At 44.7% G+C, this 15,790-nt stretch overlaps 1 protein-coding gene across 13 annotated transcripts in view; it reads right to left on the reverse strand.

Moving 5' to 3' along the window:
* Window positions 1-11,253: 11,253 nt before the first annotated feature.
* The window catches only part of LOC110514595 (rho-related BTB domain-containing protein 1-like), a 90,100-nt gene continuing 85,563 nt past the window's right edge, over window positions 11,254-15,790 (reverse strand). For 3 of the 13 annotated variants that reach the window (XM_036972042.1, XM_036972040.1, XM_036972041.1), the window contains one exon: window positions 11,254-15,463. In XM_036972042.1, coding sequence (XP_036827937.1) covers window positions 15,294-15,463 — 170 coding nt within the window. In that variant the 3' untranslated portion in view covers window positions 11,254-15,293. The remainder of the gene's footprint in view (window positions 15,464-15,790) is intronic. The other 10 variants (XR_005041646.1, XR_005041643.1, XR_005041645.1 and 7 more) reach the window with 10 other exon arrangements.

The following is a 15,790-nucleotide window of genomic DNA, read 5'->3' on the forward strand; positions in this document are numbered from 1 at the left end:
AGGGCTCTGGTCAACAGTAGTGTTCTATATAGGGAATAGGGCTCTGGTCAACAGTAGTGTTCCATATAGGGAATAGGGCTCTGGTCAACAGTAGTGTTCTATATAGGGAATAGGGCTCTGGTCAACAGTAGTGTTCTATATAGGGAATAGGGCTCTGGTCAACAGTAGTGTTCTATATAGGGAATAGGGCTCTGGTCAACAGTAGTGTTCTATATAGGGAATAGGGCCCTGGTCAACAGTAGTGTTCTATATAGTGAATAGGGCTCTGGTCAACAGTAGTGTTCTATATAGGGAATAGGGCTCTGGTCAACAGTAGTGTTCTATATAGGGAATAGGGCTCTGGTCAACAGTAGTGTTCTATATAGGGAATAGGGCCATGGTCAACAGTAGTGCACTATATAGGGAATAGGGCTGTAGTATAAAGTAGTGCACTATATAGGGAATAGGGCTGTAGTATAAAGTAGTGTATAAAGTAGTGCATTATATAGGGAATAGGGCTGTAGTATAGTGCACTGTATCGGGAACAGGGTGCGACTCTAGGTCAGCAGGACTGATAGAGGGAATAGGGCTGTAGTATAGTGCACTGTATAGGGAACAGGGTGCCAGGGTGTGACTCTAGGTCAGCAGGACTGATAGAGGGAATAGGGCTGTAGTATAGTGGACTGTATCGGGAACAGGGTACCAGGGTGTGACTATAGGTCAGCAGGACTGATAGAGGGATCTTTCATTCCTCTTCCATTGTCTCCAGAGCTGTATCAGCCTCAGCCCGTCACCAGCAGCACGTGTGGCTCTGGCATCAGAGCAGGGAATCACTGCATTATCTGTTTATCTCCCGAACAGAACCGGCTCAGGATGAGGACAAGTCACAACGCTATCACTAGGGTCACTACAATGCTACGACACATGACTGGCCTACCAGCCTTCTCCCCAACGCGCCACTGATGTCATTCTCTAGTTAGTGCGTTGTCATGGTTTCTAAAGCACTAAGAGAAACCAGAGAAGGAGACTGTTTGTCTCCAGAACGGAACGGCCTTAGAATGAGGACGTTAGCACACTAGGTCACTAACATGGTAGACCTACCAGCCTTCTCCCCAACGTGCCACTGACATCATGCTCTAACTCATGTACCACACTAGGTCACTAACATGGTAGACCTACCAGCCTTCTCCCCAACGTGCCACTGACATCATGCTCTAACTCATGTACCACACTAGGTCACTAACATGGTAGACCTACCAGCCTTCTCCCCAACGTGCCACTGACATCATGCTCTAACTCATGTACCACACTAGGACACTAACATGGTAGACCTACCAGCCTTCTCCCCACTGACATCATGCTCTAACTCATGTACCACACTAGGTCACTAACATGTTAGACCTACCAGCCTTCTCCCCAACGCGCCACGGACGTCATGCTCTAACTCATGTACCACACTAGGACACTAACATGGTAGACCTACCAGCCTTCTCCCCACTGACGTCATGCTCTAACTCATGTGTGCCAAACTCATTCCACGGAGGGCCCGAATGTCTGCAGGTTTTCATTCCTCCCTTGTACTTGATTGATGACTTAAGGTCACTAATGAGTAAATTTATTTTTTATTTTTTTATTTCACCTTTATTTAACCAGGTAGGCTAGTTGAGAACAAGTTCTCATTTGCAACTGCGACCTGGCCAAGATAAGGCATAGCAGTGTGAACAGACAACACAGAGTTACACATGGAGTAAACAATTAACAAGTCAATAACACAGTAGAAAAAAGGGGAGTCTATATATACATTGTGTGCAAAAGGCATGAGAAGGTAGGCAAATAATTACAATTATGCAGATTAACACTGGAGTGATAAATGATCAGATGGTTATGTACAGGTAGAGATATTGGTGTGCAAAAGAGCAGAAAAATAAAAATAAATAAATAAAAACAGTATGGGGATGAGGTAGGTGAAAATGGGTGGGCTATTTACCAATAGACTATGTACAGCTGCAGCGATCGGTTAGCTGCTCAGATAGCAGATGTTTGAAGTTGGTGAGGGAGATAAAAGTCTCCAACTTCAGCGATTTTTGCAATTCGTTCCAGTCACAGGCAGCAGAGAACTGGAACGAAAGGCGGCCAAATGAGGTGTTGGCTTTAGGGATGATCAGTGAGATACACCTGCTGGAGCGCGTGCTACGGATGGGTGTTGCCATCGTAACCAGTGAACTGAGATAAGGCGGAGCTTTACCTAGCATGGACTTGTAGATGACCTGGAGCCAGTGGGTCTGGCGACGAATATGTAGCGAGGGCCAGCCGACTAGAGCATACAAGTCGCAGTGGTGGGTGGTATAAGGTGCTTTAGTGACAAAACGGATGGCACTGTGATAAACTGCATCCAGTTTGCTGAGTAGAGTGTTGGAAGCAATTTTGTAGATGACGTCGCCGAAGTCGAGGATCGGTAGGATAGTCAGTTTTACTAGGGTAAGTTTGGCAGCGTGAGTGAAGGAGGCTTTGTTGCGGAATAGAAAGCCGACTCTTGATTTGATTTTCGATTGGAGATGTTTGATATGGGTCTAGAAGGAGAGTTTAGAGTCTAGCCAGACACCTAGGTACTTATAGATGTCCACATATTCAAGGTCGGAACCATCCAGGGTGGTGATGCTGGTCAGGCGTGCGGGTGCAGGCAGCGAACGGTTGAAAAGCATGCATTTGGTTTTACTAGCGTTTAAGAGCAGTTGGAGGCCACGGAAGGAGTGCTGTATGGCATTGAAGCTCGTTTGGAGGTTAGATAGCACAGTGTCCAAGGACGGGCCGGAAGTATATAGAATGGTGTCGTCTGCGTAGAGGTGGATCAGGGAATCGCCCGCAGCATGAGAAACATCATTGATATATACAGAGAAAAGAGTCGGCCCGAGAATTGAACCCTGTGGCACCCCCATAGAGACTGCCAGAGGACCGGACAGCATGCCCTCCGATTTGACACACTGAACTCTGTCTGCAAAGTAATTGGTGAACCAGGCAAGGCAGTCATCCGAAAAACCGAGGCTACTGAGTCTGCCGATAAGAATACGGTGATTGACAGAGTCGAAAGCCTTGGCAAGGTCTATGAAGACGGCTGCACAGTACTGTCTTTTATCGATGGCGGTTATGATATCGTTTAGTACCTTGAGCGTGGCTGAGGTACACCCGTGACCGGCTCGGAAACCAGATTGTAAAGAACTCCCCTCACCTGGTTGACTAAAAGCCCCCCCCTGCTCTAACTCCACTGTTTATAAAGCACTAGCAGAATGACAGACAGTGATATTAAACACAGGACTTTAGTAGTGCATTAGTAAACAACACCACTCAAGACGCCATGAAGATGCAGTCAGCGGGCATCTGCAAGTCTCCACAGGCCAAACCACAAGTCCCTTTAAAGACTGTCTGTATTCCAAATGGTACCCTATTCCCTACATAGTGCACTACTATAGGCCAGGCCACTATGTAGGGAATAGGGTGCTGCACCACTATAGACCAGGCCACTATATAGGGAATAGGGTTCTGCACTACTTTAGACCAGGGCCACTATATAGGGAATAGGGTGCTGCACTACTATAGGCCAGGCCACTATATAGGGAATAGGGTGCTGCACTACTATAGGCCAGGCCACTATATAGGGAATAGGGTGCTGCACTACTATAGGCCAGGCCACTATATAGGGAATAGGGTGCTGCACTACTATAGGCCAGGCCACTATATAGGGAATAGGGTTCTGCACTACTATAGGCCAGGCCACTATATAGTGAATAGGGTGCTGCACTACTTTAGACCAGGCCACTATATAGGGAATAGGGTGCTGTTTGAGATACAACCATAGTCATTCCCAGGATACTGTTAATCAGCGACACCATTACCTGAGAACCTGTTTCTCCAGAATCTTGAGTCCACTAGGATCTAAGCATGCATCCCAAATGGCACCCTATTCCCTATATAGGGCACTTCTTTGACTAGAGCCCATGGGGCACTATGTAGCAAATAGTGTGCCATTTGGGACTCTGCCCTAGAGCAAGGCTTTTAGTTTGTTTGTTCTTTCCCAAAACCACTCCTTGACTTATAGACAATAGGGATTACTGGGGTTGAGGTTGCTTTATAGCCACAGAATAGATCAGCCATTAACTCTGAATGTGTTTTGTTCAGGCTGATGTTGGTAGGCTGTTATGAGTGATCAGTTATGCGCTTTACATAGAACAACTAACAACTATTCTACAATAAAAACAATCCTACACTTTATGTGTCACTACCAAGCTTTTCATATCAAATTCATTATGTGGATCCAATGTCATGTAATTGCATTATAACCCTTTATAACAGTATAACAGTAAGCAAGATGTGCAACTAACTGATTAGCATAAAGTAGCATAATAATACGACGACTAGAAAAGTCTGCAGAAAATGTTTGTATACGAATTGAATGAACAATATATGAGCTTCAATGTAGGTTAACAGACAAAAATAGCGTAGAGAAAAACGAGTAAACTCCCATATGAACAGGCAAAAGTTGACATGTCAATTGACTGTTTCCGATTTGTAGTCTATATATGTTTACTAAATCTCTCTAAATCATGCTTTACCAACAGAGTAAGTGAAAGCAAAACTTTCACTCCACGTTGTTGCGACACAATACTGTTTGCCCAGTTGCAAAATAACACAACACAAAGTCTGTGTAATTTCAAAAAGCATGATTATGCTGAATGATCAGGTGTATGAGTATAACTGTTAAATGAAGCAGTGTTTCGCCATAGTATCACTGTTAAATGAAGTAGTGTTTCGCCATAGTATAACTGTTAAATGAAGCAATGTTTCGCCATAGTATAACTGTTAAATGAAGCAGCGTTTCGCCATAGTATAACTGTTAAATGAAGCAGTGTTTCGCCATAGTATCACTGTTAAATTAAGCAGTGTTTCGCCAGCGGTGTATTGGTACCTGTGTGCAGGGAAGGAAGGATCCTCACCTGTGAGTCTCGGCGGTCACCTGTGGAGGAAGCCATGTTGAAGACTTCTCAACTCCGGACAGCTGCTCAGATTCTCAGTCGTGCAAAATCCATAAACGTATAGAAAATATGAATTATCACGAAGCTATTATATCATAATATTATTTTTTTTTAAACGAAATCAAGTCCTTCGTCTTCAACAAGTTTTCATTCTCGAAGGTCCTGATATTTCCCGGGCAAAACGTGTATGTGGCGCGAGATAGCTGTAGTGTCATTCTATGGAGCGTGCAGGTAGAGTCGCCTGACTACCCGGACTGGCTTAGTTATTACTCGGTGGTTATTACCCAGTGGTTATTACCCGGACTGGCTTAGTTATTAATCGGTGGTTATTACCCAGTGGTTATTTCCCAGTGATTATTACGCAGTGGTTATTACCCCGACTGGCTCAGTTATTACCCAGTGGTTATTACCTGGACTGGCTTAGTTATTACTCGGTGGTTATTGCCCAGAGATTATTACCCAGTGGTTATTACCCAGAGATTATTACCCACTGATTATTACCCAGTGGTTATTACCCAGAGATTATTACCCAGTGGTTATTGCCCAGTGGTTATTACCCAGAGATTATTACCCAGTGGTTATTACCCAGTGGTTATTACCCAGAGATGATTACCCAGTGGTTATTACCCAGAGATTATTACCCAGAGATTATTACCCAGTGGTTATTACCCAGTGGTCATTGCCCTGACTGGCTCACTGGTAGGTGTATAGTTATTACCCAGTGGTCATTACCCCGACTGGCTCACTGGTAGGTTTATAGTTATTACCCAGTGGTTATTACCCAGTGGTCATTGCCCTGACTGGCTCACTGGTAGGTGTATAGTTATTACCCAGTGGTCATTGCCCCGACTGGCTCACTGGTAGGTGTATAGTTATTACCCAGTGGTCATTGCCCCGACTGGCTCACTGGTAGGTGTATAGTTATTACCCAGTGGTTATTACCCTGACTGGCTCACTGGTAGGTGTATAGTTATTACCCAGTGGTTATTACCCCGACTGGCTCACTGGTAGGTGTATAGTTATTACCCAGTGGTTATTACCCCGACTGGCTCGCTGGTAGGTGTATAGTTATTACCCAGTGGTTATTACCCTGACTGGCTCGCTGGTAGGTGTATAGTTATTACCCAGTGGTCATTACCCTGAGATTATTACCCAGTGGTTATTACCCAGTGGTTATTACCCAGAGATTATTACCCAGTGGTCATTGCCCCGACTGGGTCACTGGTAGGTGTATAGTTATTACCCAGTGGTTATTACCCCGACTGGCTCACTGGTAGGTGTATAGTTATTACCCAGTGGTCATTACCCCGACTGCTCTGTTTCATCACAGAAGTGCTACTGGGAGGATTCAATTAGGAGCTTGTGTATTATTAGGACAGTGTAATGCAGTTCTGTCACTATGAACTAGATGTTCAACCATAGTTTTCTGAGATCGCTTATTTATTTTTATTTCTCCTTTATTTAACCAGGGAGGCCAGTTGAGAACACCTTTATTTAACCAGGTAGGCCAGTTGAGAACAAGTTCTCATTTACAACTGCGACCTAGCCAAGATAAAGCAAAGCAGTGAGACAGAAACAACACAGAGTTACACATGGAATAAACATACAGCCAATAATACAGTAGAATAATCTATACACAGTGGGTGCAAATGTAGAAGATAAGAGAGGCAATAAATAGGCCATAGAGGTGAAAATATTTACAATTTAGCATTAATACTGGAGAGATAGATGTGCAGATGATGATGTGCAAGTAGATATACATAGATACACAAACAAAAACATTTTAACCCAGGCAGCCATTATAATATTCCCTTCACAGTAATCAAATATATATTTTTTGAAAACATTAAGTAGCCTAAAACAAAATAGAGACAGAGATAGTGAATTAGCTAAACATGGGGTTCTGGACATATTCAGCAAACAGGCCGGCCTATCTGTCAAACAGCCTGATCATTTTCATTTTTTATTATAAATAATTAGATCGTTATTTCTCATGGAAAAATATGATACAATTTGTACATAAACAAATGGTTGTGACATAAGGGGTTCCTAACACCCTCCTAAACTACATTACAGTGTTGTCATTATGTTTCTGGACCTCTAGAGGGAGCCAGAGTACAGCATCTGGGCCAGTCAATTCCAACTCATACCACTGTTGACCACTCTCTAAATCTGTTACATCAGCACAGAGAGCACACTCATACTATAGCTTCCCTAGCTCTATATTTCTGAACACTGGGGAGGGAACTATACTGTTGTAATATTTGATAAGGTTTGATATTCAATATGCTACATGTTACAAGGAAACTATAGCTTCAGTTTATCAATATGCTGCTGTTACTTCTGCATAGCTTTAGTCTCAGTTACAGTGCACCTCGGTTCAGCTAGCAGCACTGACTGCTACTGTGAATTATACTGGATGTGTGAGAAAGTTCTGATGGAGTTGAAGTAGTCTATTACAACAATATAATAACCCCATTGATGAGCAGGGGGGCCCCAGAGAGGACTACAGATCTATTACAACAGTATAATAACCCCATTGATGAGCAGGGGGCCCCCGAGAGGACGACAGATCTATTACAACAGTAGAATAACCCCATTTATAAGCAGGGGGCCACAGAGAGGACTACAGATCTATTACAACAGTAGAATAACCCCATTGAAGAGCAGGGGGCCCCCGAGAGGACGACAGATCTATTACAACAGTAGAATAACCCCATTTATAAGCAAGGGGCCACAGAGAGGACTACAGATCTATTACAACAGTAGAATAACCCCATTGAAGAGCAGGGGCCCCCCGAGAGGACGACAGATCTATTACAACAGTAGAATAACCCCATTTATAAGCAGGGGGCCCCAGAGAGGACTACAGATCTATTACAGCAGTAGAATAACCCCATCAGACCACAACCAAGGAGCATCAAAAGTCGTGCTATAAATTCCCAGACAACACAAAGATTCCTTGATGCCCTTCCAGACTCCCTCGGCCTACCCAAGGACGTCAGAGGACAAAAATCAGTTAACCACCTAACTGAGGAACTCAATTTAACCTTGCGTATTACCCTAGATGCAGTTGCACCCCTAAAAACAAAAAACATTTGTCATAAGAAACTAGCTCCCTGGTATACAGAAAATACCAGAGCCCTGAAGCTTCCAGAAAATTGGAACGGAAATGGCGCCACACCAAACTGGAAACTCACTGCCTCCCTGAAGACAAACAATGTATACAAAATGCTTCAGTCTGGTTTTAGACCCCATCATAGCACTGAGACTGCACTTGTGAAGGTGGTAAATTACCTTTTAAATGGCATCAGACCGAGGCTCTGCATCTGTCCTTGTGCTCCTAGACCTTAGTACTGCCCTTGATACCATCGATCACCACATTCATTTGGAGAGATTGGAAACCCAAATTGGTCTACACGGACAAGTTCTGGCCTGGTTTAGATCTTATCTGTCGGAAAGATATCAGTTTGTCTCTGTGAATGGTTTGTCCTCTGACAAATCAACTGTAAATTTCTGTGTTCCTCAAGGTTCCGTTTTAGGACCACTATTGTTTTCACTATATATTTTACCTCTTGGGGATGTCATTCGAAAAGATAATGTTAACTTTCACTGCTATGTGGATGACACACAGCTGTACATTTCAACGAAACATGGTGAAGCCCCAAAATTGCCCTTGCTAGAAGCCTGTGTTTCAGACATAAGGAAGTGGATGGCTGCAAACGTTCTACTTTTAAACTCAGACAAAACAGAGATGCTTGTTCTAGATACTAAGAAACAAAGAGATATTCTGTTGAATCTGACAATTAATCTTAATGGTTGTACAGTCGTCTCAAATAAAACTGTGAAGGACCTCGGCGTTACTCTGGACCCTGATCTCTCTTTTGACGAACATATCAATACTGTTTCAAGGACAGCTTTTTTCCATCTACGTAACATTGCGAAAATCAGAAACTTTCTGTCCAAAAATGATGCAGAAAAATTAATCCATGCTTTTTTTGCTTCTAGGTTAGACTACTGCAATGCTCTACTTTCCGGCTACCCGGATAAAGCACCAAATAAACTTCAGTTAGTGCTAAATACGGCTGCTAGAATCCTGACTAGAACCAAAACATTTGATCATATTACTCCAGCCTCTCTACACTGGCTTCCTGTTAAGGCAAGGGCTGATTTAAAGGTTTTACTGCTAACCTACAAAGCATTACATGAGCTTGCTCCTACCTATCTCTCTGATTTGGTCCTGCCATACATACCTACACGTACGCTACGGTCACAAGACGCAGGCCTCCTTACTGTCCCTAGAATTTCTAAGCAAACAGCTGGAGGCAGGGCTTTCTCCTATAGAGCTCAATTTTTATGGAATGGTTTGCCTACCCATGTGAGAGACGCAGACTCGGTCTCAACCTTTAAGTCTTTACTGAAGACTCATCTCTTCAGTGGGTCATATGATTGAGTGTAGCCTGGCCCAGGAGTGTGAACGTGAACGGAAATCCTCTGGAGCAACGAACCGCCCTTGCTGTCTCTGCCTGGCCGGTTCCCCTCTTTCCACTGGGATTCTCTGCCTCTAACCCTATTACAGGGGCTGAGTCACTGGCTTACTGGTGCTCTTTCATGCCGTTCCAAGGAGGGGTGCGTCACTTGTGTGGGTTGAGTCACTGATGCCCCCCCTTGGGTTGTGCCGTGGTGGAGATAGTTGTGGGCTATACTCGGCCTTGTCTCAGGATGGTAAGTTGGTGGTTGAAGATATCCCTCTAGTGGTGTGGGGGTTGTGCTTTGGCAAAGTGGTTGGGGTTATATCCTTCCTGTTTGGCCCTGTCCGGGGGTGTCATCGGATGGGGCCACAGTGTCTCCTGAACCCTCCTGTCTCAGCCTCCAGTATTTATGCTGCAGTAGTTCATGTGTCGGGGGGCTAGGGTCAGTTTGTTATATCTGGAATACTTCTCCTGTCTTATCCGGTGTCCTGTGTGAATTTAAGTATGCTCTCTCTAATTCTCTCTTTCTTTCTCTCTCGGAGGACCTGAGCCCTAGGACCATGCCTCAGGACTACCTGGCATGATGACTCCTTGCTGTCCCCAGTCCACCTGGCCGTGCTGCTGCTCCAGTTTCAAATGTTCTGCCTGTGATTATTATTATTTGACAATACTGGTAATTTATGAACATTTGAACATCTTGGCCATGTTCTGTTATAATCTCCACCCGGCAGAGCCAGAAGAGGACTGGCCACCCCTCATAGCCTGGTTCCTCTCTAGGTTTCTACCTAGGTTTTGGCCTTTCTAGGGAGTTTTTCCTAGCCACCGTGCTTCTACACCTGCATTGCTTGCTGTTTGGGGTTTTAGGCTGGGTTTCTGTACAGCACTTTGAGATATCAGCTGATGTATGAAAGGCTATATAAATAAATTTGATTTGTACCCTGTCCCACCCTAACACCACCCTGTATCTGTCCCACCCTAACACCACCCTGCTCCCTGTCCCACCCTAACACCACCTTGCTCCCTGTACCACCCTAACACCACCCTGTCTCTGTGCCACCCTAACACCACCCTGTCTCTGTACCACCCTAACACCACCCTGTCTCTGTCCCACCCTAACACCACCCTGTACCACCCGAACACCACCCTGTACCACCCGAACACCACCCTGTACCCTGTCCCACCCTAACACCACCTTGCTCCCTGCCCAGCAGCTCAGAATGTGATTACCGCTCCTCTTCCTGCGGTTTATCCCGGTAGTGTCCCGCCGTAACTCCTCTCATCCTGCCAAGCCTGGGACTTAGTGCAATCTTCAGTTGACACACAATCCAGCACCACATACACGGTCAGTGGCAGTGCACCCTGCTCTGCACCACTCCTCTTATGTAATAGGAGTTTCCTCTTCTCTCACAAACAAGACACGATGAATGTGGGATGTGCAAAGCAGAGATCGCAAGGGCCAACGTTCCAGAACGCGGACAACATTCTAGAATGCAGAGAGCATATTCTATAGTGCAGACAACATTCTACAATGCAGACAACATTCTATAATGCAGAGAACATTCTATAATGCAGAGAACATTCTACAGTGCCGACAACATTCTATAATGCCGACAACATTCTATAATGCCATCAAAGTTCTAGAATGTTAACAAGGTTCTGGAATACAAATCTTCTAGAAGGTTAACGATGTTCTAGAATATTAACATGAATAACAGCTGTTATAATAGGTTGGGACTTAAGACAGGAAGGAAATGAAGACACTCTTACAGTCCATATACTGGAACTACAACTTACTTTTATTGTAAGTTGATTATAATACACTCATGTTGACATTGGTTATAGAATCACCAGACAATATAATAATGATCATTACTAATAATAGAATGTGACATTGTGTTCCAAAGCTGTTATGTATACAGTGTTGGTCTGCCTCCTCAGTGACAGCTTGGGTACAGGCTGCTCTGCTCCCCTCCTCTCCTCTCCTGACAGAGTGAGGCTGAGTGGTTGTTGCCAAACCTTTCTCTCTCCCTCTGATGTTTACACTTTCATAACAGCAACATATCCTTCTATATAACAGTGTTGTACTGAACTCTAATCAGTTGAATAACTTGTTCTACATGACGGGTTCAGCTGATGGTGCTCCACTCAAAAGCATAAACCCATGATTACAATAGCATTATTAATAGATATGTGAAACAAACATTACATCTGAATTTGATTCATATAGTATTATTGACAGGTATGTGAAACAAACATTACATCTGAATTTGATTCATATAGTATTATTGACAGGTATGTGAAACAAACATTACATCTGAATTTGATTCATATAGTATTATTGACAGGTATGTGAAACAAACATTACTGCTCTCTTGCCAACTCCTTATTGAATTGTCAACCCAAACACATTAACAGGAACAGACTGGCACTCAGGCTCGTCTCAGTATGAGGATTGAAACAGTACATATTGTCTGCATTAAACTTTAGACCAACAGTCCAGACCCTAGGATATACACTGGGCAGTTCAAAGGAAAACTAGAATAAAGCAATTAAGTCAAATAATTTATTCAACAACATTCCCTTTAAATAAGAAAAAGAAGATGAAGGATGATGAGCAGCTAGATCAAAGACCTTTGACAGCTGGAACCAAGAGAACCAGCCACTTGGTTATAAAGAAGATGAAGGATGATGAGCAGCTAGATCAAAGACCTTTGACAGCAGGAACCAAGAGAACCAGCCACTTGGTTATAAAGAAGATGAAGGATGATGAGCAGCTAGATCAAAGACCTGTGACAGCAGGAACCAAGAGAACCAGCCACTTGGTTTCTATAGTAAATATCACCAACAAATAAATAATCACATGGTATATATATTAAAATATGATAAACTGACTAGTTATGGCTTTGGTTAACTAAAGAAAGCCTACTATACAGCTGATGAATAAAAACACATTGATTTCAAGTATAGAGTTTCCCCTTTACCATCACCAGGTGGGTTAAAGGAACAATCAGGTGTTTCAGAATACAGAGAAACACCTCCAGCTGGGTTCAATATACCGACCTGGGGATCGATTCAATCAGGAGCTCTGTTTATCCCTGGAGCTGTATCGGTATCCCAGTGAGCACAAGACGTACTTTCAACGTTGTTGTTGTTGATATTCCAAGGCTGCATGAAGCCCCGTCTATGAACAGGTCCTGTGTTTCATCAGGTTCAGAGTTATTTTTGCATCATTTATGATTCAGACTTAGATCCAGGGCTGGTGTCGGTGGCTGCAGCTAACATCAACAATCACAATTTACATCCATAATGTTACATGTCTAACAGAAAGCACATACCACACTACGTTGACAGGTTGAACAACGTAGCTAGAATACTTCATTTTTATAGGTGCACTGGTGCTCCTAAATTCAAATTGCAGGTTGCACAGCAAAATATTTAGGCGCAAATGTAAGTAAAATGTACCCTCTGTAGAGCCCTGCCATGTGGAGGTTATTCATGTGGACCCAAGCAGAGAGGGTTGGACCTGACAGTGTATCATCAAGAGAAGAGGGTTGGACCTGACAGTGCATCATCAAGAGAAAAGGGTAGGGCCAGACAGTGTATCATCAAGAGGGTAGGGCCAGACAGTGCATCAAGAGAAGAGGGTTGGACCTGACAGTGTATCATCAAGAGGGTAGGGCCTGACAGTGTATCATCAAGAGAAGAGGTTTGGACCTGACAGTGTATCATCAAGAGGGTAGGACCTGACAGTGTATCATCAAGAGGGTAGGGCTTGACAGTGTATCATCAAGAGAAGAGGGTTGGACCTGACAGTGTATCATCAAGAGAAAAGGGTAGGGCCTGACAGTGTATCATCAAGAGGGTAGGGACAGACAGTGTATCATCAAGAGAAGAGGGTAGGGCCTGACAGTGTATCATCAAGAGAAAAGGGTAGGGCCAGACAGTGTATCATCAAGAGAAGAGGGTAGGGCCTGACAGTGTATCATCAAGAGAAAAGGGTAGGGACAGACAGTGTATCATCAAGAGAAGAGGGTAGGGCCTGACAGTGTATCATCAAGAGGGTTGGACCTGACAGTGTATCATCAAGAGGGTAGGGCCTGACAGTGTATCATCAAGAGAAGAGGGTTGGACCTGACAGTGTATCATCAAGAGAAAAGGGTAGGGCCTGACAGTGTATCATCAAGAGGGTAGGGACAGACAGTGTATCATCAAGAGAAGAGGGTAGGGCCTGACAGTGTATCATCAAGAGAAAAGGGTAGGGCCAGACAGTGTATCATCAAGAGAAGAGGGTAGGGCCTGACAGTGTATCATCAAGAGAAAAGGGTAGGGACAGACAGTGTATCATCAAGAGAAGAGGGTAGGGCCTGACAGTGTATCATCAAGAGGGTTGGACCTGACAGTGTATCATCAAGAGGGTAGGGCCTGACAGTGTATCATCAAGAGAAGAGGTTTGGACCTGACAGTGTATCATCAAGAGGGTAGGGCCTGACAGTGTATCATCAAGAGAAGAGGTTTGGACCTGACAGTGTATCATCAAGAGGGTTGGACCTGACAGTGTATCATCAAGAGGGTAGGGCCAGACAGTGTATCATCAAGAGAAGAGGGTTGGACCTGACAGTGTATCATCAAGAGGGTAGGGACAGACAGTGTATCATCAAGAGAAGAGGGTAGGGCCTGACAGTGTATCATCAAGAGGGTAGGGCTTGACAGTGTATCATCAAGAGGGTAGGGACAGACAGTGTATCATCAAGAGAAGAGGGTTGGACCTGACAGTGTATCATCAAGAGGGTAGGGACAGACAGTGTATCATCAAGAGAAGAGGGTAGGGCCTGACAGTGTATCATCAAGAGGGTAGGGCTTGACAGTGTATCATCAAGAGGGTAGGGACAGACAGTGTATCATCAAGAGAAGAGGGTTGGACCTGACAGTGTATCATCAAGAGAAAAGGGTAGGGCCAGACAGTGTATCAAGAGAAGAGGGTAGGACCAGACAGTGTATTGTCAAGAGAAGAGGGTTGGACCTGACAGTGTATCATCAAGAGAAAAGGGTAGGGCCGGACAGTTCATCAAGAGAAGAGGGTAGGACCAGACAGTGTATTGTCAAGAGAAGAGGGTAGGACCTGACAGTTCATCAAGAGAAGAGGGTAGGGCCGGACAGTGTATCAAGAGAAGAGGGTAGGACCAGACAGTGTATTGTCAATAGAAGAGGGTAGGGCCTGACAGTGTATCATCAAGAGAAGAGGGTAGGACCTGACAGTGTATCATCAAGAGAAGAGGGTAGGACCAGACAGTGTATTGTCAAGAGAAGAGGGTAGGGCCAGACAGTTCATCAAGAGAAGAGGGTAGGACCAGACAGTGTATTGTCAAGAGAAGAGGGTGGGACCTGACAGTGCATCAAGAGAAGAGGGTGGGACCTGACAGTGCATCAAGAGAAGAGGGTGGGACCTGACAGTGCATCAAGAGAAGAGGGTAGGACCTGACAGTGCATCAAGAGAAGAGGGTAGGACCAGACAGTGTATTGTCAAGAGAAGAGGGTGGGACCTGACAGTGCATCAAGAGAAGAGGGTGGGACCTGACAGTGCATCAAGAGAAGAGGGTGGGACCTGACAGTGCATCAAGGGAAGAGGGTAGGACCTGACAGTGCATCGTCAGATAGTTATTTCCTGTTTTGATGCTCAGGTGATCTAACAGTAAAACATTGGTACAGCGTGTGTTGTTGGGACCTCTTTGCGGGGTGCAGGGTTAGAAGCTGGAGCACGGGGTAGGAGGCAGATTCCCTGGGCGGTTTGGGGCTAGGCAGACCCTTCTCAGACCTCTCAGGCCACGGCAGGGGAGGTGCTCCAGAAGCACCAACGTCGTCTGCTGTGGTGTTTGTTGAGAACCACGTCCTCTTTCTCCCTCTCCTTCCTCACCCGCTGGTAGTGGTCCTCCTCCTTCAGGTACCACACTGGGGGCCAGCGGTGCTTCTCAAAATATTCCTGGTTCTCTGGGAGGGAAACACAACACCGACAGACCATCAGACAACATGTAGTGTAGCTACCACAGACTGGGCAGTACAGAGCACAGGTGGCAAACTCATTCCATAGACGGTTTTCACTCTTCCCTTGGACTTGATTGATCCATTAAGGTCACTGATTAGTTAGGCAGTCCAATCACCTTGTTTTCTAGGTCTTCATTAAACACAAATGGAAAGGAAATAACAAAAAGCAGCAGACATTATCAAGAGAAGAGGGTATCTGACAGGAAACACATGAATAGAAGTCCAAAACCAAACTGTTCAGTGTTCACCGTTCATTGATTGTGATTGGTTGTG

The sequence above is a fragment of the Oncorhynchus mykiss genome, unplaced genomic scaffold (assembly GCF_013265735.2).
Source record: "Oncorhynchus mykiss isolate Arlee unplaced genomic scaffold, USDA_OmykA_1.1 un_scaffold_119, whole genome shotgun sequence".
NCBI lineage: Eukaryota > Metazoa > Chordata > Actinopteri > Salmoniformes > Salmonidae > Oncorhynchus > Oncorhynchus mykiss.